General features: G+C 37.1%; 1 protein-coding gene across 1 annotated transcript in view; it reads right to left on the minus strand.

Annotated features, from left to right (window-relative positions):
- Positions 1-26,299, minus strand: part of LOC136835728 (uncharacterized) — a 102,918-nt gene that overhangs the window by 62,323 nt on the left and 14,296 nt on the right. The window contains exon 5 of the mRNA XM_067099590.1: positions 1,902-2,607. Coding sequence (XP_066955691.1) covers positions 1,902-2,607 — 706 coding nt within the window. The remainder of the gene's footprint in view (positions 1-1,901; positions 2,608-26,299) is intronic.

The following is a 26,299-nucleotide window of genomic DNA, read 5'->3' on the forward strand; positions in this document are numbered from 1 at the left end:
AGGGAAAAACAACCTCTAATTCAATACATCTGAGGAAACAAAGGGAAAAACAACCTCTAATTCAATACATCTGAGGAAAAAAGGGAAAACAACCTCTAATTCAATACATCTGAGGAAACAAAGGGAAAAACAACCTCTAATTCAATACATCTGAGAAAACAAAGGGAAAACAACCTCTAAACAAAGGAAAAAACAACCTCTAATTCAATACATCTGAGGAAACAAAGGGAAAAACAACCTCTAATTCAATACATCTGAGGAAACAAAGGGAAAAACAAACCTCTAATTCAATAACCTGAGGAAACAAAGGGAAAAACAACCTCTAATTCAATACATCTGAGGAAACAAAGGGAAAAACAAACCTCTAATAAATAACCTTCTAATTCAATACATCTGAGAAACAAAGGGAAAACAACCTCTAATTCAATACATCTGAGGAAACAAAGGGAAAAACAACCTCTAATTCAATACATCTGAGGAAACAAAGGGAAAAACAACCTCTAATTCAATACATCTGAGGAAACAAAGGGAAAAACAACCTCTAATTCAATAAATCTGAGGAAACAAAGGGGAAAACAACCTCTAATTCAATACACCTGAGGAAACAAAGGGAAAAACAACCTCTAATTCAATACATCTGAGGAAACAAAGGGAAAAACAACCTCTAATTCAATACATCTGAGGAAACAAAGGGAAAAACAACCTCTAATTCAATACATCTGAGGAAACAAAGGAAAAACAACCTCTAATTCAATACATCTGAGGAAACAAAGGGAAAACAACCTCTAATTCAATACATCTGAGAAACAAAGGAAAAAACAACCTCTAATTCAATACATCTGAGGAAACAAAGGAAAAACAACCTCTAATTCAATACATCTGAGGAAACAAAGGGAAAAACAACCTCTAATTCAATACATCTGAGGAAACAAAGGAAAAACAACCTCTAATTCAATACATCTGAGAAAACAAAGGGAAAAACAACCTCTAATAATTCAATACATCTGAGGAAACAAAGGGAAAAACAACCTCTAATTCAATACACCTGAGGAAACAAAGGGAAAAACAACCTCTAATTCAATACATCTGAGGAAACAAAGGGAAAAACAACCTCTAATTCAATACATCTGAGGAAACAAAGGGAAAAACAACCTCTAATTCAATACATCTGAGGAAACAAAGGAAAAACAACCTCTAATTCAATACATCTGAGGAAACAAAGGGAAAAACAACCTCTAATTCGATACATCTGAGGAAACAAAGGGAAAAACAACCTCTAATTCAATAAATCTGAGGAAACAAAGGGAAAAACAACCTCTAATTCAATACATCTGAGGAAACAAAGGAAAAAAACAACCTCTAATTCAATACATCTGAGGAAACAAAGGGAAAAACAACCTCTAATTCAATACATCTGAGGAAACAAAGGGAAAAACAACCTCTAATTCAATACATCTGAGGAAACAAAGGGAAAAACAACCTCTAATTCAATACATCTGAGGAAACAAAGGGAAAACAACCTCTAATTCAAGACATCTGAGGAAACAAAGGGAAAAACAACCTCTAATTCAATACATCTGAGGAAACAACGGGAAAACAAACTTTTAAAAATAGGCACAGTGAAAAATAAATGTGGGATATCTCCCACGTTACCAACCCCAAAAGAAATACACATAATTAAACATGGCAAAATCAAAATTCAGGAGAATCAATAGTAATCAAAGAGACATAGCAAATAAGAATAAATAGGGAAAAAGATATTCAAAGCACGGTAATCATTGCAAAGAATCAGTGCGTGTTAAACAAAGTTATTAAAACCCACTCGGGTTTTTTTTTGAAAACAAAGTCTCAGCTCACCTCAAAGGCAGTACACAAGGGAATCAAGTCGCGAAATCTCTAACCTGTATTCAAATTGGATAATTCACACTTCCTATGACACATCCGTGAAAACAAACTTGCGAACGAACGAACGCTCTGCTGGAACTTGACGACTTCCAGTGACATGGCCAGAGTATCTGACTTCCAGTGACATGGCCAGAGCATCTGACTTCCAGTGACATGGCCAAAGCATCTGACTTCCAGTGACATGGCCAGAGCATCTGACTCCCAGTTACATGGCCAGAGCATCTGACTTCCAGTGACATGGCCAGAGCATCTGACTTCCAGTGACATGGCCAGAGCATCTGACTTCCAGTGACGTGGCCAGAGCATCTGACTTCCAGTGACATGTCCAGAGCATCTGACTTCCAGTGACATGGCCAGAGCATCTGACTTCCAGTGACATGGCCAGAGCATCTGACTTCCAGTGACATGGCCAGAGCATCTGACTTCCAGTGACATGGCCAGAGTATCTGACTTCCAGTGACATGGCCAGAGCATCTGACTTCCAGTGACATGGCCAGAGCATCTGACTTCCAGTGACATGGCCAGAGCATCTGACTTCCAGTGACATGGCCAGAGCATCTGACTTCCAGTGACATGGCCAGAGCATCTGACTTCCAGTGACATGGCCAGAGCATCACCCAAGGCACAATGCCCTTTGTCTCCATGGGAAGCCAGACTGATGACAGGCCGTTGCCAAATAGCGCCAGATGTCGCTATTATAAGCTGTTGTCCGAAAAGTTTTGAATTATGTTGCAAAACATATTTGAGTGATTGTACATATATATGTACAGATATATATATATATATATATATATAATATATATATATATATATATATATATATATATATATATATATATATATATATATATATATATATATATATATATATATAAATATATAATCAGTAAGCTACAAACGTCCTTTAATATCCAATTCGCTCTACCTCGGAAATAATTTATTTTCATACATGTTACCGAAGGGGAATTTTTTTTTTTTTAGTTGATAACAAGTTCGTCGTCCCGTGGGCTCGAACCAGCGAAGGACAAGAACTCAGGACTACAGTGGACGCATTAACACACACAGCCAGCAAGTGAGGTATAAGTGGATATCGGCTCCCATGTACAAATCCCCGTCGAACTCAGGTGTTTGTATTTGGAGACGATATCCACCCACCTCTGCCATGTTGACTGTGTAGTGCGTTTGTCGCATGCAGCCATATTATGACTTTTTATCACATCACCGTGATTCATATACAATCAGTAAGCTACAAACGTCCTTTAATATGCAATTCGCTCTACCTCGGAAATATATTTTCATATATGTTACCGTGTGGCTTAATGCGTCCACTGTAGTCCTGAGTTCTTGTCCTTCACTGGTTCGAGCCCACAGGACGACGAACTTATTATCAACTAAAAAATCCCCTTTGGAAAACATATATGAAAATATATTATTTCCGAGGTAGAGCCAATGGATATTAAAGGACATTTGTAGCTTACTGATTGTACATGAATCACGGTGATGTGATAAAAAGTCATATATATATATATATATATATATATATATATATATATATATATATATATATATATATATATATATATATATATATATATATATATATATATATATATATATATATATATATATATATATACATATAAGTATACAGATATATATATATATATATATATATGTACATACAAGTGTATAGATATGTGTATATATATATATATATATATATATATATATATATATATATATATATATATATATATATATATATATATTTGTGACGTGGGGGTGATCGATCCCAAGCCTAGAAGATTCTAATTTATTTGAATTATAAGGACGGAGAGAGGGGAGACTCAAGAAAATATGGAAAAATGATCAAAAGAGTTCAGCGAGAGCTCACGGTCACCCTCCGGCCGGTCGTTTGGGGGCAGGGGGAGGGTGTGTCTAGGGAGTCCCCTCTTACGCCCTCCCCAAACAATTAATAGACCCTCTTTCCTCCCCCTGCCTATGCAGACTCATCGGGTATGATTGCTTAGTTGCTAGGCTTTGCGAAGAGTCGTATCACTTACTCTGGTTATCTCTGATTGATGATTATAAAGGAAATTCCTGATAACACCCTTCTAGTTTAGTAACTGCTTTTGAATGGGGGACTAACAAGGACTTGAAATTATATCAGTGAATTTACGCCTAAACTGTTTAGGCATAAAAATTACAGAACTCGCCAACGGATTCTTCTCTCGACTTGATAAGCACTGAGTGGAATGGATGATACTTCTTGATCCCTGAACAAAATCAGTTGGCAACTGAACTGAATGTTGCTAACAATAATTGTGTATAAAAAGATTTAAAAAATGTCATAAAACAAAACAAAGAGAAAATATTAGAAAAAATAAAAAAAAAGAAGTACAAATACAACGCACATTAATCATATCAAACAGAAAAGTAATAACATGAAAGATATCAGAAAACACGATGACACCAATTACAATAAAAAATAAAGGAAATTATGATCATTCAGAATTACCCCGAAAAAGGAAACCCAATGGAATATTTCACAAAGAAACTGTAACCAAGATGCAACACGAATGAGCAAACTCAAGGCGATGGAGAACTGCTCAAACAAGAATAAAGTGCTACTCCTTGTGCTGAAGAAGGAAATAAATATTCTTTGGGGTACTTTACTTTCCTACAGATCGATCAGAATGCAAGCGAAGGTGATCTGGACATGAGTCTCACGTGAAACATACACGGGAAGGAAATGATAAGATGTAAGCTTGAGACTCAGAAAATATAGGGCAAGAAAAGCAACTGATTACGTTGCTTGTTTTGCAACAGGAAATCAGCTATCCCAGCTCGAGCCTAATACAATCTATTCAGATGGTTTCATCAGACATACACATGGCCCACTTACACGGGAATAATAATAATAATAATAATAATAATAATAATAATAATAATAATAATAATAATAATAATAATAATAATAGCATGAACCTAGGGTATAAAATTCTCAGCTTCTTTAAATGTAAATAATAAACTGATACACCTTTTTACACCTTTACAGTCTCACTATTTTACTTAGACACTCAAAGAATTTTACAACTCTAATTATGATTGCGTCCTGCAGTGTTCGCATGTTAAGTAAACCTTAGTTTACTTAACAGCTCTCCTAGGGCTGGCTCGAAGGATTAGACTTACTTTACGTGGCTAGGAACCAACTGGTGACCTAGCAACGGGTCCTACAGCTTCTTGTCGAATCCGAACCACATTATAACGAGAAATGAATTTCTATCACCAGAAATAAATTTCTCTAATTCTTCACTGGCCGGTCGGAGAATCGAACGCGGAGCCCAGCAGAGTGCTAGCCGAGAACGATACCAACCCATCCGATGAAGAACTGTGTTCGCGTGTTAATGCAGAAATTACAAAATAGGCAGTGACATTATCACAAAGGGGAGAAACATCAACGTCAACACGCTTAATGATCCCTAAAATAAAATATTCTAATGAAATACAGTACATATGAGGGGCCGATGACAGAGCGGAGCTGGAGAATTCTTTCTGCAGTTTGTTAGGGAGAGTGCAACTCCTTTCAGTGACTATTTCAGTCACTGCAATAACTGTAGCTGAAGGTTTAATTTACAAACATTTCACAGAAGACTTCATTACAGCATATTCTACTAGGATACTTATGTCTCCGCAGTTGAGTAAGGGCCACGTTCATGTGATGAAAGGTTTGGCGCACTCACTGATCAGCTTCAGAACTCATCTCAATAATCTTTGTACCTCTCTCTTTTCGATTTCCAAGTGCTTTATTTATAATAATCCCTTCAAAATGAAACTGCCACTGTTTTTTCCCGTTCTGTCTTTGGCAGGTCATTCACGAAAGCCAAGGAAGTCCACACCCCCCCACACCCCCACAGTGCTAATGGCATCCTTGACGATCAGGAAACGGCGCTGAATGACATTCATGTTCATTCCTAAGAGAGACGTAAGAAAATAACAACTTTTCAGTCATCGCACGCGTCTGAATGAGCACATCGAAACTGAATTTCTTAATATCACTCATCCCGGTTATTGTGTTTTTATATTTTGCACTTCAACCTTGCTAACGTTTAACCTTTTTCTGCCATTCTTTTTCTTTCTTATCCTTCTATTCTATTTCTCTTTTGTGATTCATCTATATAAGTCGTTTTAATTTGTTGTTAAACTGTACAGTGAAGAACCCCAGTGTCATTACTAAAGTTCTTAGTTCTGTATTTTATACTTGCCCTGCTTGTGGTACCTTTGCCATTAGTGCCAAGCTGAAGCCTAAGTTGTGAATAAAATAAAGTGTTTGTTACACTCCCCCCCCCTTTCCCAGTGAGGAATCATGTGTAGGACGAAGTCTAACTGGATAGACAGTCCATCTCTAAGAGAGAGAGAGAGAGAGAGAGAGAGAGAGAGAGAGAGAGAGAGAGAGAGAGAGAGAGAGAGAGAGAGAGAGATAAAACAGGTGTGTAATATTCTGATAATTGTTATTGAGCCAGTATCACAAGAATCAAGGGGAGTTGCAGAGTTGTGAACTTGTAAGGGAACCCAGATGTAAAAGTAGGGGGGTAAACTCCCCCTCTCTCTCTCTCTCTCTAGACATTGCTCCACCAATGCCAGACCCAGATCAGACCAGTGTACGAGATATTTAAAAAATCCCTACATAAACTACACCATTACGTATCAGTAATGGTAACACATACATACTGTACATACACACACACACACATATATATATATATATATATATATATATATATATATATATATATATATATATATATATATATATATATATATATATATATATATATATATATACATATACTGTACATATTAAGAATTTCTGGAATTCTAAATGACTCATAAACCGAAAATCAACTTTAACTAACAATATTACCAGTGACCATAAAAAAAACCTGTAAGGACTCTTTTTCTTATCACAACTAGTATTTTTTTTTCCAATTTCCTTCTGCTGAAACATCTTTGAGCGCTGGCAACGACGCAGCATTACTCTTAGAACAATTCAAAGGTCAGAATATATTTGAAGAACGCTCCATGTCGACAAAATCTTCCTGCGGGGATTTTGCCGACAAAACCTTCCTCCCATCTAGTCAGGTTTAGAAATCAGTAGATATAGCAGACGTCTTAAGTGGAGGATGATGACTGCCGTGGAGGACTTGCGGGATGGTTCTGGTTTGAAATGACGTTGCTATATCCTTTATTACATGTCTTTTATTATTGGGGAATACACTGTACGTTGCACGTTAGTGAATTGGTGTTATGGAACTGAGAAATCTGAAGTAACGTGTTAACGACTTGAAGTTTTTGAAGAGGACTCTCATTGTCGAAGCCAAAGTGAAGACCCTTCCTCACTCATCTAGACGCGGAGTAGAATAGACGCGTTTTTTGTGTCGCGGCGACCATCCTGATAGACTAGTTCACGAAGCCTTTTTTTTTATCCAATTTGATCGATGTCCATCTTAGCCTTATATTGATATGTAACATGTTACGAAGTAACGCCACATCCGTAGGCCCGATCAAATTGCAATTTCAGCATTTTGTAACAAAATTAACGTAACTTTTGCGTCTTGATGGCCGCCCCAGCGTGTTCCAGAATTCACCCTTGGTTCCTTGTTCATTTCGTTCTTGATTGTAAACACAACTATAATTTGAATTAGCGTAAAATTATTGTAAATTTGCATATGTTTTGTCATATTAACGTAGTATTATATAGTCTGGGTGAGTTTTTGTATTATAGTTTATTCTTGTAATATAATTAGGAAAATGGACTCGTTTTGGTGTAGCCACAATCTTGTTGTTTGTTCGAAGCCGTTATCCTTTGATTGAGTATCCCCGCCCACAACAGCGGGCGGGAATCGGTGATAACTGAGTTATCGTTGGGAAAAATTGTCGATACTCCAATAGATACAGTTTAGAAAATCCCTTGAACTTGAAAGGATAATATTTTATGATCATTGTAAGTCCATGCCACTTAATTTCAACATGGCACAGACTGAAGAAAAAATCTCTGAAGCACTTTTGTCGTTATTCGAGCAACTTGGATCTGCTTCCGATACATAAGGGATCTGCATGTATGTGTCACATAGTGATAAACTTTCAGAAGCTATTAGGACCCAATTTTGTGGCAAGAAGATTCAAACGATTGAATCCATATGTTAGCGAGAGAATTCATTAAAGGATATTCCTAACAAACTGTGTTTGTGCGCGTATGATTTTCAACCAACGAATAGGGGGTCGAAGCGTGAATGTCTTCCTTATTCATGTGCACAAAACTCATAGTCTGTGATAAGGAGACCTCTGTAATATACAACAGCGAGCAAGCAAATCATTCTCTTCTTGGCCAAACCATTACTCAATCATATTTAATTTCAAAAATTGTTCATACGAGTAGTTCCTAATGCAGTCATCTTCAGGGCACGGAGAAATGATTCCATTCGATAGAACTGAACCTCAAACTCAGTGAGCGAAATTCTCTCACAACGAGAACATCATCACTTGAAATGTGCATTGCCACTCACATCTTCACATAAGAGTGGCTAATTTCTGATTGTTCCAGGAAAACAACGATGCATTAATTTATTGTCAACTGGGGATGGCAATGGGACGAGTCCACCCGTACCTATCACTCCCCCTCTCAGATAATCCAATCCTCGGCTACGAACATTCTCTGAGAGAATCATCTATTTTTATCGAGAGACCTACAGTGAAAACTATACGAGACCAAGACCATACGTCTTGATAAGAATCCTACTGAATAAAGTGAATTCCAAAACTATAATGTGAAAAAAAATTGTCCATTTATGCTTCTACGTGACCTGGAAAAACAAGCACATTCAGGTAGAGGCTGACCGTTACTGATGCAACATTTATAGGATCTAGAGCTTGAAATTATATTGTTATATTAGTACATCCATACACTATTGGACTTCTGATAAGAAATCTGTTCTATACATTATATATTCCCCTCAGAATACCCATTTTCACAGTTGTGAAAATGCGTATTCTGAGGGGAATATGTAATTCATAGAATAGATTTCCTATCAAAGTCCAATAATGTATGGATGTACTAATATTAACAAAATAATTCCAAGCCATAGACCCTATAAATGTTGCATCAATAACGATAAGTTTCTACCTGAATGTGCTTGTTTTTCCACATCATTGAACTTCACCATCATTTGATACCCCGTGGTCCACCGACCCAAATGATTACGGCATAGACCGGAAAACTCACCAGAGCTTCTCTGTGTCAAACCTTTGAGGTCGGATAGGTTACCAGTTCATAAAAGGTGATAATATTTTTGGGAGCCCAAAAATACATCCGGTTGGTCGAGAAAAAATACTAATTACTATAATATGCTTGTACAAATGATCAGTATTATTATTGTTAATATTATTATTATAATTATTATTATTCGGTCTTAGACACGATCATTATTATGAGGAGTAAAGTTAACACCATAATTTTGAAGAAACGCCAAATTTATTAGCATAGTATATATAATACCATAATATTTCATTAAAAGGATAGTTCTATTCATCTAGAGCACATTTAAAGAGCACACCTGAATTGATTCAAATTCACTAAAGAAAAAAAAATATTCCAGTAAAACTGATTGTCTTACGAGCATCTGGAGTTTATCTTAATACTTTGGACGTACAAATGGGTGACTGTGCCATCGGCAGGTCGAGGGCTACCTTTGGTAGATTTTCTTTGGATCTGCAGAGGTCTTTATCACCTACAATTGCATGGTCTCATAACGCTCAAAGAAATAACATGAAATAACTTTTCCCAGTCTCATTGTAAGGATGTAATGGAGGCGTTAAACTTAATATTACTCAGATGAGCTTTTGCAAGATTTTTCGCAGACTGCACCAAGAAATAAATGTTTAAAAAAAGGCCCAGTGCTGGATGTCTATTACCTGAGAGATGGGTCGGAGAGAAGTGACACAGCATCTGCGGTGTTATTCTTTTGGTGAAGAATCAGGAAGAAAACACGGGCGAGTCCAGCCCAGGCGTCGAATCCAAGTTCCATCAAAGTCTTCCAAGAAGTTTCGCGAACGAGAACCACCAGGCCATGGCAAACGAAGCTGTCGAATTCTTTTCTCACCTATGCAATTGAAAAACATGTTCCATTGTACTACATGTCAATACTTGACATAGAATGCTAGCATGAAAGAATAAGAAAAATGGGTCATAATTGGATTGTGGTGGTGCTGATGACAGTAGGAGACAGTCAATAGAAGTATCAGGGACTGGTGAAAGTAAAAGATAACAGTGAACGTCAGGCCCTGTCCACACTAGCGGGCACTGCCCGACGGGCAAACGCTGTTCCCATAACCGTTACACTATACTGACCGACCGAGTATGGAGCCAGAACGATGCGATTGTCTGGTAACACTGCTTCAGAAGCGAGAACAGCTGGAAGTGCCCGACGGGCATGCCCGCTAGTGTGGACAGGGCCTTAGAAAGAGAACCTGAAAAATGAGAAAATGATTATTGGCGCGATCCCTTAAAGAATGTTAATGATTTAGTCACACAGGTATTCTGGAGTAAATGAGACGGATGCCATTCGGGTGCGCGAAAAAAATCAATCACAGAAAATGGTAATGGCAGGAAGCAGGATTCCGGTAAACTGCTTGCAGGTGAAAATTCTTGCCTGTGGAAGTAAAATCTGAGAGGTTAAAGAATTGTTTCTCCAACTTATCTTCTTGGCATTAAAATATGGATGTTAACATGATTTAGTTCCATTCTGTGTCGAGAATTCTTACATTCTGGTTCACTGTCCGCTGTTCTGGGCTGAGATACAAAGTCAACAGACTGTGGCTCTGAACCAGCACAACAAGGTGGCGACTACACAGAACGCAAGTCCATTTTCAGATTTTACTACAAAAAAAAAAAACTATAATACAAAAAACAAACCCAAACTATATAAACTATGTTAATATGACAAAATATATGTGAAGATTTACGATAATTTTACGTTAATTCAAATTATAGCTGGGTTTACAATCAAGAACGAACTGAACAAGGAACAAAGGGTGAATTCTGGAACACGTGGGGGCCAGTAATCAAGACACAAAAGTTATGTTAATTATGTTACAAAATCACTGAAATTGCAATTTGATCGAGCCTACGAATGTGTTGTTACTTTGTGACATGTTACATATCAATATAAGGCTAAGATGGGCGTTGATTAAATTGGATAAAAAAAAACAGTAATTACCTAAGGCTTCGTGAACTATTCTAGCAGAAGATGGGTGACTTCTTCAGAAATTTCAAGTTTTTAACTGTGTTACTGTAAGCAAATTTCTCAGTTCCATAACTCTAAATTACCAAAGGTGCAACGTGTAGTGTATTCCCCGATAATAAAAGACATGTAATAAAGGAAATAAAAACATCATTTCAAATCAGAACCATCTCGTAAGTCCTCCACGGCAGTCATTATCCTCCACGTAAGTCAAGATGTCTGCTATTTCTACTGATCTCTAAACCTGACTAGATGGAAGGAAGGTTTTGTCGGCAAAATCCCCGCAGGAAGATTTTGTCGACATTCTGGTTAATCAGAATTTTAGTGAATTTATATACTACGAAAATATTATTGCTATTATTCCGGAGCTTTTATTTACGAACTTTATGACATTTTAAGTTTGTATTATGACAGTCTGTACGTCACTTGCTAATATGACTGCAAAATATAGTATGCTAATCTTCACACTCTCCTATATTTTTACGTCAACCATTTGTTTACTTTTCTTAAGGGTAGTGTATTAAGCTAAATTTTAAATGAAATTACAGTAACTTTAATTTCATTTAAAAGTTAGTTTAATACTGAATTTCCATCTTTTGATATCTGACATAAGAATAACTTCTCTCTCTCTCTCTCTCTCTCTCTCTCTCTCTCTCTCTCTCTCTCTCTCTCTCTCTCTCTCTCTCTCTCTCTCTCGTTCATAGTTAGCGCTCACACATTTTTACAGCTTATTATTTCTCTGTACGTCTTTACCGGTACAGCAGATAGTTTAAATTGATCTAATTTTACCTGTACCGTCTACGAAATGTAAATGCGCTAGTGTAGCAAATACGTTCTAAAACATAGAGACATAATAACTAAGAGTTGTATTAGCCCAAATAAGAGCACTGTTTGTTCATAAAAAAGCATTTCAGAACAAAGAAAAAGAGAGTAGAATAAAGAAGTTATTAAAAGGAGGTTGAGAAGACTTCTAAAAATAGATCGGTCGGAAGGGGAGAGAGACAGAAATTCTCTTCCAACTCTCTATTTTTATGTCAACCATTTATTTCTTTTGTTAAGGGTAATGCATTAAGCTAACTTTTACATGAAATTACAGTAACTTTAATTTCATCTAAAACTTAGTTTAATAATTTGGGAGCATGATTAGGGCCATATTTAGTGTTTAAACTTTAGAAAAAAGCATTTATTAGCATTTTTAGAGACCGTGCCAAACTTATGCGAAAATTCTCCTTGCGCGAGGAGACCTAACCTCGCTTAAGTTCGGGGTATTACTGTATATCAACATAATTCTGTAATACAGAAATCTATGAAGTTATTGTAATTAACATTAACAAAATAATATGCTTTAATTAGGTAATGCGTGTGGAATGATTACTTTATACTTGCATACATTTCTATAAATTCATGCCAAACAGAAGCATTGATGATCTGTTGAATTTTTTTTTTTTATAATGAAAAACAATTTCCAATGAGAATTAATCATGTGATATGGTGAAGATTAAACAACCATGTTGAAAAATCAATGGGTTATTACGAGTAATTTTGATAGTACTTGGGTCTATGCGATCAAAATGTTTAAATATGATATTCAAATTATTAGAATGAAATATTGCAGATGATGAAACCAAGTTTGAATAGAGGCAGTATATCTTCGGGTTAAATAACAGTGGATATCTTTGGTTCCAAAATCAATAACAGCAATGATTAAACATGTGTAGAAGATTGTAAATTTAAATTCAGAAGGGAATATCATCCTCAAAATTTCGTCATGGCCATGGAAAATTTTGAGAGCATAGTATTAAGTAACATTATTCCAGGAAATGTAAAAAGGTTGCAACACACTGACGACATGATTAGTATTTTACCGGGAAACATCTGTATCTTGCTAGATTAAACTAACTGGTGCCAACAATAAAATATATAACTGATATAAAAGGACTTATGCCCATATTAATGCTTACAGGAAACCCACCATCATTTCCACACATGGACGTGAAGAAGAGTGTCTACAAAGTTGTTTTTAAAATCGATAAATGAATGTACTATTAACATATTGATGATGGCATAGATACAATTATAGAATATAGGCAAGAACTTAAGAAATCCTGATGTTCTGTTAGATGAAGAAGCAGAAGTTGCAAAAAAGCCAAGTTAGAGCAATAATAAAAGAAATAAAAAACTTACTTGTACTGCAGTATAGTAAAAACCTTCAATATATCCCCCCCATCTAATAAAATTTTATTCAAATTTATCATTAAAACAGTGATGAAATGAAAAATGTAATTATGGCGCCAATATGTGGTAAATGTGCCTCACTGTTGAACATCTCAGTTCCGCTGGGCTGTGGAACAGTCTCCCTGAGAATGCTGTGCAACTGGAACTGCAAAAGTTCAAGCGAAGATGCAGTGTTTTACCAACCTAAAACAATTCTTGAATTTTATTGGTTTAATTGCATTTTTATCTATTTTTTTTTCTCCTATAATTGACCTTCTCTACTTTATTTCCTGTTCCCTTCTGATACTTCTTTCAAATGAAGACCATATTCTTTGGAAGCTTGAATTTCAATTTCAGATCAATGGCCCCTGTGGGCTTGTTCCATATGAATAGCTTTCATCTTTTGAATAATAATAATAATAATAATAATAATAATAATAATAATAATAATAATAATAATAATAATAATAATAATAATAATAATAATAATAATAATAATAATAATAATAATAATTACTTCATCCCTTATACTAAATTAAAGAATTATTTTCCAGTGATGCTCTAGCCTTAAACTTACGAAAAAGGAAAAACGACATGAACCAAGGATATCTGTGACAATAAACAAGGAGAGAATCGATTCAATGTGGAATTTAGTTACAAATGGTACACAGAAGGAAGGATCAGAGACAACTGAATGCTAAACGAAGAAAAATAAAGGAAAAGGAAAAAAGAAATAAGAAGCAAAAGGCAAAATAATGGAAAAATCCGACATAAACCCTCGTACCTTTAAGAGAGTCCCAGCAACACTGGGATCAGTAAAGTCCAGTAAACCTAAACCTTTCGGGTGATGCCTGATGAGTGGCGCAGCCAGAGGTATCAAGGAATGGTGTCCATCAAATGCTACCAAGAGAGAGCAGTCCTTCATCTCGCGTGACACGACATCTTCTAAGAGTAGACTGGCTTCTGAGTTGCCGGCATTCCTGATTTGTAGCTTCAGGAGAGCATGATTTGAAAAGGGGAGATAATGTTAGTGGCTTCGGATTATTGTTGTGCGGCAATGTACAGTGCATCTTAGCCTGAAGTTAGTTTACAGTTCTTCCTGCTTCTTTCAGGATATTGCCTTACACAGTAATGTACATGAATTACTAATGGTACTCATTAAAGTTGAGTACATTTTAGCTACATCTCTCTCTCTCTCTTTCTTCCAATAAAAGATAGGAGAAAGATTCGCTGTTACTTGCCAAGTTGTCTGAGAGGGGTACAAAATTACTCATCACAGCATTAAAAATTAAAATGAATTTTTAATTCTTCTGTTTTAACAACAAAAAACATTAGTGGAAAAATATCTCACATGGCGGAAGAAATGATTAGATGCACCAAGAAAATGAATACTGGGACAAATGAAGCCATAAATTTCCCTGTGTCTGAGTTCAACGATCATCATCCTCGGAACATTTGTGCTTTTATAACTGGGAGCATATTCGTATGATAGTTAAGATTAGGTACACTTGTAACTTATTGTTGTATGTAGGTCAAAAGCAATTTAGTTATAGGCTATCGTCTATGAATGTAATTAAAAAAAAGATTTAGGTAAGAAGAGTTCAATGTAACAGAAATGTAACAGACAGTCAAGAAACACAACAAACTATGTTCACTTGCACAGACACTGAGGTGTTAGAACACGGAGCCCGTACTGGAGGTGGTATATTTCCTCACTAGAAATATGATCTTTAGCATTAGCAAGGAAGTTTTGTCTGGCATTGCAGCAGTGGTCGAGGTGCCTTCACCTAATAACTCAGCAGGCCTTGAACCTAAAAGGTGTTTAGTATGTCCACAAAAAATTCAAAGTCTGACGTTACAACAGATCCATCCTTATCTGTGAAAGAGCAGTTGCAATGGAGCAATGCTAGAATTAGACCAAAATCATCGGACTGTGTTTTTTTTATATAGATAATATGGGTAAGTTTCATTTTCGAATGACACCGAATGCAGGCCATGACGGTCCCTAAATGGGAACAAGGTAGGAGCACCATTTTTCACCAGTTGAAAAATGTTTAGTTCTCCCAAAATTTTTAGTTTTTTCTTATTATCCTATTGTGAGGTTAGGTAAAAAATCTCACTGAAACCTGTTTATACGTACTTTAACTTATGCAGCAGTATTACGCGTACATTCATGAACTACCACCTGTAGGATGCTTACTTTCTAGAGAAATATAGACGTCTCTGAAAAATAAGCGATTTACAGTAATTTTGCCAAAGTAAGAAAGTTTTATGATTTTCAGAAATGGTAAACTGGGGCTGCTGACAAAATGCTTAAGAGTTTGGTAGTTGGAGTGAAAAAGTACTCAAACATCTTTCAAGTTCCCTCTTACATCAGCTCTTAATTATATTTTACTCAAAAATATAATTAAAACTGATTGAAGGAATTGTCAACATATATTCAAGAACACAAATGGAAATATCGTAGGGCCTGAGTGCTTCTGGTTACCATTGCACTAAGGAACCAACATAACAAGCTCAGTGGTCTCCATGTTAAAGTAACCTTAGATATGAATGGCGCTTTCAATTTTAATTTTCATTATTAACTTTCTCTCTCTCTCTCTCTCTCTCTCTCTCTCTCTCTCTCTCTCTCTCTCTCTCTCTCTCTCTCTCTATATATATATATATATATATATATATATATATATATATATATATATATATATATATATATATATATATATATATAACTGAATCACGAAAATATGGAACGTGATGAATATATATATAAGTATAAAATCCACGAGGAAAGAGGAACACTGGAGTGCTGCGAGGCCTTTCGACTGTCTTGTCGTCCTTTACTTAGCAGTCTGCTATGTAAAGGACGACGACAAGACAGTCGAAAGGCCTCCAGCACTCCAGTGTTTCCCTTTCCTTCGTGGATTTTATCTTTATTTATATATGTTTATATATGTTTTCTCCACAATGCCCTCTTCTCGAATTCTGCACACTTTTTGGGTGCACTCGTCACTATAAAGTCTGAGATCCAAATGCAAGATATATAAAGTAATTCTGATGTCCGGTAGCAGGGTTCGAACCCGCATCCAGAGTATCAAGAACGAGGTCACTTGCCGAGCTGACCACGAAAAGTATAAAAGTCTGTTGCTGCTCATGCATACATATATACCTGTTGAATTCAGAGGTCCTTATTAGAACTGGAATAGACGCACCCTCACCTTACGTATCTGGTAAAGAGTGACCAGTAGGTTCTATAAATTCACTCCAGCCTAAAAAGCAATAAAAACGACTGCTTACTTGGCTACGGTGGAATACTTATTAAGTGACCTGTTATGAAGGATGTTAATCCCACAGGTGAAGCCTTTCAGTGATACATCTTTGTTTCTTTCAAAGGAAAATCTACTCAGAATTAGGAACGCAAACGTTAAACGTTAGAGTTGAATATCGGATTGGCAAATTTAGCCCTGCAGATGCTTTTGCTTATTCATTTCTAAAGCCTTACACGCCGTCAGTTCTTGACTTATGTACTGAGGTTAAAAACGATTTAAATAACAACATGATTTTGGCTAAAGACATATGTCCAGTTCGATGTTGAAGTCTATTCATGTCCTTTGGCAGAGACTTCTCTTAAAAGAAGCGAAGAGCAATTTCTCAATGTACTCCCCGCGATTTCAGAAGTTAGTGCTAGGGAGTTGGGAGCTTTAATCAATATCCTTTATTTCAACTCAGGGCCATAAACATGGAATATACAAATACAATACACACAATCTAGATACAAAAGATAACATGATAAAAATAATAATCGGCATTATCCATACAGTTACTGAAAAGTAGAAAAAATAGAATTCATAATAACTGTAATGACAGTAATTTTATGGGAATAATAGTAAATATATATATATAATATATATATATATATATATATATATATATATATATATATATATATATATATATATATATATTAATATATATATATATATAATAATAATTATAAAATTTAAAATACAGGCGATTAATTTCCAACTAAGGACTTTAGGTGCTTAAAGAAGTCAGGTCAGAGAACTGAATACGAAAATTGAAAATTGCAAAACTCTACAATGTTTTTAATCACAGTAATAATAAAACAAGAAAAATACCAATAATAACAAGGAACGTAAAAATATAATAATAATAATAATAATAATAATAATAATAATAATAATAATAATAATAATAATAATAATAATAATGACAGTGTCTGGAGATGACACTTCATAATTGCAAAAATAGAGAATAAGACATTTATGGAACAGACGCCTCATTATCCCATCTTTCCCACAATTTAGATCTTCTTGAAGCCTCACTGCTTAGGATGCTTTGTATGAGCGAATTGCTGCTGTTTCTCAGTCGGGTGATCAGACTGGACATTGTTCACCTCACAATGATTTTCAAATTATCCAGGCGGTTTTTTATGAACATCCGTGTGGCGGAGTGATAGCGAGGAGCGTTTGTGAGGCGTCTCAGGATGTCATTCTGGACAACACTGATAAGTCTCGTGGAGAACCAACAACATAAAATGCCAATTAGATATAGAGGAGTGCCTCGTTTGTGCAGCTTCAGGCAGTTTACTCTGTCAAATGATTTTCTCACATCTACAAAACATAGGCAAACAGGATAAGCCGATGATAGGTAAAGTTCAGCAATTCTTTCAAGATGTAGATGCAGGTGTCGGTTGAGTGGTTTGCTTTAAAGTCGAACTGGTTGTCAATAGTGTGTAGAAAGGGGAGTGTCACGATCCGGGTCTTTCCAGGTTCTTTCAAACTCTAAACAACAATGTTTCAAAGTTATGTATACCTTAGTATAACCAGGCCACTGAGCTGATTAACAGCTCTCCTAGGGCTGGCCCAAAGGATTAGATTTATTTTACATGGCTCCGAACCAAGCAATGGGACCTACAGCTTATTCTGGAATCCGAACCACATTACAACAAGAAATGAATTTCTATCACCAGAAATAAATTCCTCTAATTCTTCACTGGCCGGTTGGAGACTCAAACGCGGGCCAGCAGAGTGCTAGCTGAGAATGATACCCACCCGTCCAACGATGAACTAGTACGTTTCAACACCAGCAATTGAAATATGGGACGTGAACATAAAAAGAAACTTTCACAACACTACAACACATTTATTTACAACCTTACTTACAAAGAAAATGAAATGTTGTTTCCCCTTGGCTCTCATTCAACGTAACACTAAACAAAATAAACCTAAGCAGTTATAGATAGGGGAACAGGTTGCAAGGTAGAGCAATCTTAATACTTAAATGGTGAGTTGGTGAGTTATCCTTTCATGGCTGGGGTTTCAGCTGAAGAGATGATGCTGGCACGATGACCTCAGGCTTGAAGGCGTCACAGAAGGGCGGCTGGGAACTCAGCAGAGATGTTGCTGGTACGATGACCGCAGGCTCGTAGACGTCACAAAAAGAGGTCTTTAAGATGAGGCAGCAAATGCTGTTTGTCCAAGAATCTGGAGATTGCGCAAATGGAGGGCAGGAACGGCTGAAGTCTCGTCCTCGCTACAGGCAGGAAGGGCTTAGCGACTACTCCTCCACACAAGCAGGAAGGGCTGACCACTTTCTTCGTCACTGGTATGTAGGCTCGCTGCTTCACCTCGTCTCGAACATGGAGGGCTTAGGGACTGCTCATCACAAGCAGGAAGGGTTGGCTGCTTCTCTTCGTTTCAGGCAGGACAAGATTTTATGGAGAAGAGTAAGAGTTATCTGAAGGGGATACAGTACTCCCGTCAGAACCTTGCTTTGTCCGACCTCAGAGTGCCCTCTCTGTCTCTGTCTGTCTATATCTCTGTCTCGGGAAGTCTCTTCTGGAAGCTTATATACCACTGTGTGGGCGGAGCTAATGACGACAGACAATCGTCATTCCCATATAAGGAGTTTTTTGATTTTCTGCACAATGATTTGTTCCTAATAACCGCCCCTTTCCGGTCACGCCATAGAAGATTCCAAATCAAATTTTCTGATGCAATGTGGATCGAATATTACGCCATGTTACAAAGGCATGGCATGAGATACCACGTCGTGTCGTTTCCACAAGAAAGGGTTTTCATCGAATCGCTCATTGTCCACGACGCGTTGACAACAGTAACTGACTGGTGAGCAAACACAGAAAGCAGTCACGTCTTGGAAAAGAGATATTTCTTTTTCAATATATTTCATCATTATTGCATCTGCCCGTGACAGGGAGAAGTCCCAGTAGAAGAACGGACTCAAGTATCTTCGACGCAGTTGTAGTAATTGCAATCGGGCGATAATTACCACGTTCAGCTACAACCTTTAGCTTGGGGAGTCTGGGAGAAATTAGTGAATTATGCATGCACTGAATAGAGCAGCTAGCAAAATGTAAATTATCGGATGGCAGAATTTGAAAGCTTCAGCAGGTAGTAAGGAGGTTATCTACATCCCTTCGGGAGTCTTGATCGTTTATGTGGTTCAGGATAGTGCTGAAATGATCGCCCCACATTCTTGCGATAGCCTCGTCACCGACGGCATCTCGCACTCTCTGTGATAGCTTTTTAGTTTTGGGATTTGGGGATTGAACGTCTTTCCAAAGACAAGGGTAATCGCCAGATTCTAATTTTCTAGACATTGCATCAGCTCTTAGCTGTTTTTCATTCAGTCTGCAGTGCTTAAGGGCAAGTCTGAACTGCGCTCTCACCTGCCTCATTAGCAGTGTAAAGTGTCCTTCTCTCGGGCTACCATTTTGCCTCCGCAATAAAAAATTTCTCGTGAATGTGTATATAGATCTTTAACCAAGTCATTCCATACAGGTACACTATGAGAGTTGCCTTGACGAGATCTAAAGATATCCCTGCCGGAGGTAAGCACAGCGGAAATTACATTCGAATAGAATTCTTTCAGATCTCTCCTGTGCTGATCGTTTCTACATTCTGGGTTAGTGCACAGTAAGGTGTCTACCTGTTGAACTCTTGACTGCAGCCTGGTTTCCGTGGTTTCCCTAGAGGATCTGGTTTTCTGTTGGTTTTTGAAGTCCCAGTTAACAGCAGGTGGGTGATCAGTTAGGGCGTTCACAGTAGGGAGGGATGGGGTACTGAATGATACCTGTAAGGGGAGGTGATCACAGCCCATTGCAAGATCGTAGCAAATGTTGCAGGTCACAACAGAATCATGAAGTTGAGGGGACGTGATGCAGTGGTCCAGCCAGGAGGTTGTAATTGTGTCCGTTCTATTTTGTACACAGGTGTAGGAGGAGGGAGGGAGGAGCATTACTTCGTTAATTCGGAGAGCGTGATTTAGACAGAAGCGAGTAAGTTTGTTATAAAATTGTTTTGTGAGGTGAGAATTAAGGTCCCCAATTATACAAATATGATCAGCAGTAGAATTGTGAATAATGCTGTGTAACTCACCTAGGATCATGCAGTATTGATCACAATTATCGTTCTTTCCCCAGGGCATATGAACATTAATTATTAGGATCTTAGAGTCCCCTACTGTCACTTGAAGCCCCAGCAATCTATCACTTCTATAGGTCAACACATTCACCATATTGTCTAGCGATCTGTGCCACAGGAAAGAAAGGCCCCCTTTCGGGCGACTGGCTTCGATGTGATCTGTAACTTGCATCGACGAGGTAGAGAAAGCTCTAAAGTCTTCAAGCACTGAATCGCAGATGGAAAGGTCATGAGGCCAGAGAAGCGTTTCTTGCAATGCAATGATGCCTTTGAAGTTTTTGCAGAACATGTTTAGGGGAGGAATGTTCCGAAAGAGGCCAAAAACATTCCAAGAGATTATATCTAATGTATCCATGGCAACTCACGAAGATGGAAAATATATCTGTTTTGTAGGTACATGTATATATTTTGTAGGCAAATGTCTAAGTTTTGTGGGTAAATGTCTATGTTTTATAGGTAAATGTACATGTTTTGTAGGCAAATGTTTATGTTTTGTAGGTAAATGTATATGTTTGGTAGGCAAATGTCTATGTTTTATAGGTAAATGTACATGTTTTGTAGGCAAATGTTTATGTTTTGTAGGTAAATGTATATGTTTGGTAGGCAAATGTCTATGTTTTATAGGTAAATGTGTATGTTTTAGGTAAATGTGTATGTTTTGGAGGCAAATGTCTATGGTTTATAGTTAAACGTGTTTTGTAGGTAAATGTATCTGTTTTCTAGGTAAATGTCTATGTTTTGTAGGTAAATGTCTATGTTTTGGAGGTAAATGTGTCTTTTATAGGCAAATGTCTCTTTTGTAGGTAAATATCTACGTTTTGTAGGCAAATATATTTGTTTTGTAGGCAAATGTATATGTTTCATAGGCAAATGTGTATGTTTTGTGGGGAAATGTGTAGCTTTCACAGGCAAATGTGTATGTTTTGTAGGCAAATGTATAATTTTGTAGGCAAGTGTATATCTTTTGTAGGCAAATGTATGTTTTGTAGGCAAATATGTTCTGTAGGTAAATGTCAATGTTTTATAGGTAAATATGTGTTTTATAGGTAAATGTATGTGTTTTGTAGGTAAATGTATATTTTTTGGAGGCAAAGGTATATGTTATGTAGCCAATGTATGTGATTTGTGGTTAAATGTATGTGTTATATAGGTTAATATATATGTTTTGTAGGCAAATGTGAATGTTTTGTATACAAATGTCTATTTATGTAGGTAAATGTATTTGTTTTGCAGGTAAATGTATGTGTTTTATAGGTAAATGTATATGTTTTATAGGAAAATGTCTATGTTTTTAGGTAAATGTATATGTTTTGTACGCAAATGTATTTGTTTTGTAGATAAATGTATTTGTTTTGTAGGTAAATGTAAATGTTTTGGAGGGAAATTTATATGTTTTGTAGGTAAATGTATCTGTTTTGTAGGTAAATGTATATGCTTCGTAGGCATATGTCTATGTTTTGTAGGCAAATGTCTATGTTTTAAAGATAAATGTAAGTGTTCTGTAGATAAATATCTATGTTTTGGCGGCAAAGTGTATGTTTTGTAGGTAAATGTGTCTGTTTTGTAGGTAAATGTATGTTTTGTAGGCAAATGTCTGTTTTTAGGTAAATGTCTATGTTTTGTATGTAAATATAATGTTTTATATAGGCAAAACTGTCTGTTTTGTAGGTAAATATCTATGTTTTGCAGGAAATGTATTTGTGTTTTAGACAACTGTATATATTTTGTAGGCAAATATATACGTTTTGTAGGCAAATTTATATGTTTTGTAGGCAAATGTACATGTTTATGTAGGCAAATTTATAAGTTTTGAAGGCAAATGTGTATGTTTTGTAAACAAATGTATGTTTTACAGTTTTTAATGGTATAAATCTCTCTTTCATATGTGGTATGTCATTACCAATTGGTTCTCAGCCAGGTAAAATAAGTCTAATCCTTCGGGCCAGCCCTCTCTAGGAGAGCTGTTAATCAGCTCAGTGGTATGGTTAAACTAAGGTCTACTTAACTTAGGCAATTTGATTTGTCGAGTTCTGTCGCTGTATCTTTTTGCTCTGTCATCTGTGGTTGTAACCGATTTATTGAACGACACTTTTTTTTCATGTTCACGCATATTTAGGGGAAAAAATCGAGACTCTAAATATAATCAAGTGTCTGATAAGAAATCAGGAAGAGCACATTCGAAAAAAATGTACGAAAAAACTCGGTTAGACGTGAAAGTGTAGAAGTAGGCCTATGTGAATTTCACGAATAGGGCTCATCGTTTTGCCGGGAATGATTATGGTCATTAGACTGTACAAGGAGAGAATAAAAAAAAAAATACATTATGTGAGGTGTGATTTCAAGACAGATTTCATGGAGAGGTATATGGGCAGATGGAGGGGTAGTCAAAAACAGACTGAGGCACACAAGGAAGGAGGATAATGAACGAAGAAGGGTGAATATGAATAACAATCAAGGAGAGACCAAGATGTTGTTACAAAGGGAATTAAACGAACAGAGTAAACGATGTAAAAAAACAGATGTGATATAATGTGAGTCATGTAAGTGTAGAGGGGTTAGTGTAAGTTTGATAATGCATGCAAAAAAATTGAGGATGAAGAATGGAAGCATACTAGCATATGACCTGACGTCTGATGCTCAGGTCCTGTTTGGAAACTGAACTCCAGTGGCTTCTTACCTAGGGTGGACGAAGCTCTGGTAAAGGCGGTAGGCGTACGGTCAAGATCTTGTTATGAAACACTAAAATAAAACGTTTCAAAGTACATGGAAAAAACTTTTATGAGGCATACGAGGGTGCTAAGAAGAACAAGTGAGCAAATCAACAGAGGGGTAATGTGAAGGATGCTATGGATGCATGGTTTGGAAGGAAAGGTAAAGAATAAATAATAAATAAACATTTTAATGATTGACGCAAAACACGTTTCAGAATACAGGAGAGTGCTTAATTCAGTGCAGAAAGGGACGACCGAGATATATCTTTTCTTTCCAAATGCCCCGAGTTTGACCCTGAGGTGCAGTGGCTGCTAACATTGGTCTTTTATTTTTACCGCGACATAAAGCGCTTTGTTTAACAACCGTGCACGTAATTACGCTTATAAAACGTTGACAGGAATTTTATCTTAAGTTATGATGAACCAATCCATGTTTTTCTATAAATTTGCCATCCCGTCTAAACACAAGATATCATTCTGAGAATAAATTGCTCGAATTTCAGTTTCCATATTAAAATCAAAGATGGGCCCGGAGTTTTGGTTATTTCGAAACCAGGTAAAAAAAAAAAAAGTCGCGGGGAAAAAACGCTATTAATCGTCAATTTTATTCACGAGGGTTTTCCAGGTTTTTAAGTGACAATTCCAAATTCATGGTTTATGAGGCTAAGAGACGGATATAGCCACGTCTATCTCATGAACGCGGGCTTTATGTTCTTTTTTTCCAAACACTGCGAGAGGGAAGGAACTCAAATAGAGAGAGAGAAGAAGAAGAAGAAGAAGAAGAAGAAGAAGAAGAAGAAGAAGAAGAAGGAGAGAGAGAGAGAGAGAGAGAGAGAGAGAGAGAGAGAGAGAGAGAGAGAGAGAGAGAGAGAATAAGCAGGTGGGCGGCGTAGTGGTTAACGTCTCGTATAATGCCGAGATAATCATTCTGGAGCGGAATCCGTGGAGTCTGAAGCCAAGGTTAGGGACACGGTTAAGAATTTCAAAATAGATACAGGAAAAAAAAAAATTAAAAACAAAGAGAAAGGGAACAGTGTGTATGTCTGAATGTGCACATTTCCCAAGTATATTTCTAAAGTACGATTACTGTATATCCACGAATGAAAATAGCGCAGGTAAAACAAAAGTCATAGGTAAATTGTCACTCCCTCGTACGTCATTGTAACAGTGGGGGCTGCAGAGGATCTGGTGGGGACCGACTGTACAAAAGTACCAAAGTTTGAGGATCAATTCTGTACGCCATTTTAAACTTTCCCAAGACCGGTGCCAAGAATTCTGATGGTTTGTTCGGTGTCAGGTGACAATTTACCCGTGTACTTGATGTTTGCTTCAGGTCGGGTCCTATGCTGCGATATCCAGCTACATTCTGAGCTTCTGAATTTTTTTTTTTTTAATAATTAGTTCAGTAAATGGGAGTCCACACGACATAAGTACAGTCTCTGAACTTGAAACCTAAATGTTCAAAGTCAAAGACATAAAATTAACATACACCAAATGGGCGATAAAGAGAGAATGGCGATGGTGCTCTTTTTTCTGTCCAAAACTACAAGAAAATATATAAAGATAAATCAGAACAGTGTCAACTTACACCGAACTGTAAAATGATTAGCCACATTCCAATAATAACTATCTCCTCAGAAGCCTTACATACATTCACTACAAGTGTCACTAAACATGTTCATTTGTCACATTTCCACTGTTGTTTCTTGCAAGCACATCTTCCACTACAACCCTTTTCCCATTGGCAGCAACATTTCAGTAACTCACAACAAGCTTTTGACGCCACTGGCATTGTTGTCCACACTGGATTCCAAGACTTGCTCTCTTTCTTCAGTGTCCAATCCCCAGCCTTCTAGAGAGGGTGAATGCTGCAGTGAAATGTCACAGGTGGCTCAGGTTCCAGTCTGATAAGCAGCATGCTTTGAGTGCTCCAAAAGTACTCTCTGTTTAGGCGGGATGGATTCCATTGATTTGCTTCTCTGACAGAACATTTCCTTCTGTGCCTCGTTGACTGAGGTCACTTGGCTAGTCTCGTCATACACAACCACCGTGTACCGTTCCACAGGTCTGAAGCATGAATCTTCTAGTTCTAGCTCACGAAATGGACTCTCTGCCATTTGTCTGAAGGCATCTGTCACCTCTGGAGAGCACTTCCATGCCTCCCAGGAATGCCGTTTTCCTCTTCCAAAGAAGGAAGATACTGAGTCACAGCCTGTAACGCTATGAAAAGCTGGTAAGGCAATGGATTTGTCTTTTCCTAGACCCTAGGCAAGTGTATCAGTGTCGATGTAGCTGAACTTCCAACACCAAATGCAACCCAAATATCAACTGCCGGGCAAACAGTGCAAAATTGGTAGTACTTCCCAGTGAGGATGCCAATGACATCAGTGTTTGTATCAAACATGTGGTGTGGCCATTCTCTATGTCATATTGCATATGATAGACCATTCTGTAGTCAGCCTCCCCATGGTCACAGTGAGCTACCCGATGGTCTGATCCTCTTCACACGGCTGCATCATTGGACGTGATGATGGCTTCTTTGTCAGAGGGAAGCAGAGTGCTTGATCTCATTTGTAAGTCTTGCCATTTGCCAGGAGTCTTACTGCGTGCTTCAACCTTTCTGCATACTCCTTTCCCTCTCTTTTTTCTCGTTGTTTCTTTGATGCTGTTTTTCTTGTACGTGCCCCACACCATATCCAGGCACTTG

This window comes from Macrobrachium rosenbergii, chromosome 55, assembly GCF_040412425.1.
Source record: "Macrobrachium rosenbergii isolate ZJJX-2024 chromosome 55, ASM4041242v1, whole genome shotgun sequence".
Lineage (NCBI taxonomy): Eukaryota > Metazoa > Arthropoda > Malacostraca > Decapoda > Palaemonidae > Macrobrachium > Macrobrachium rosenbergii.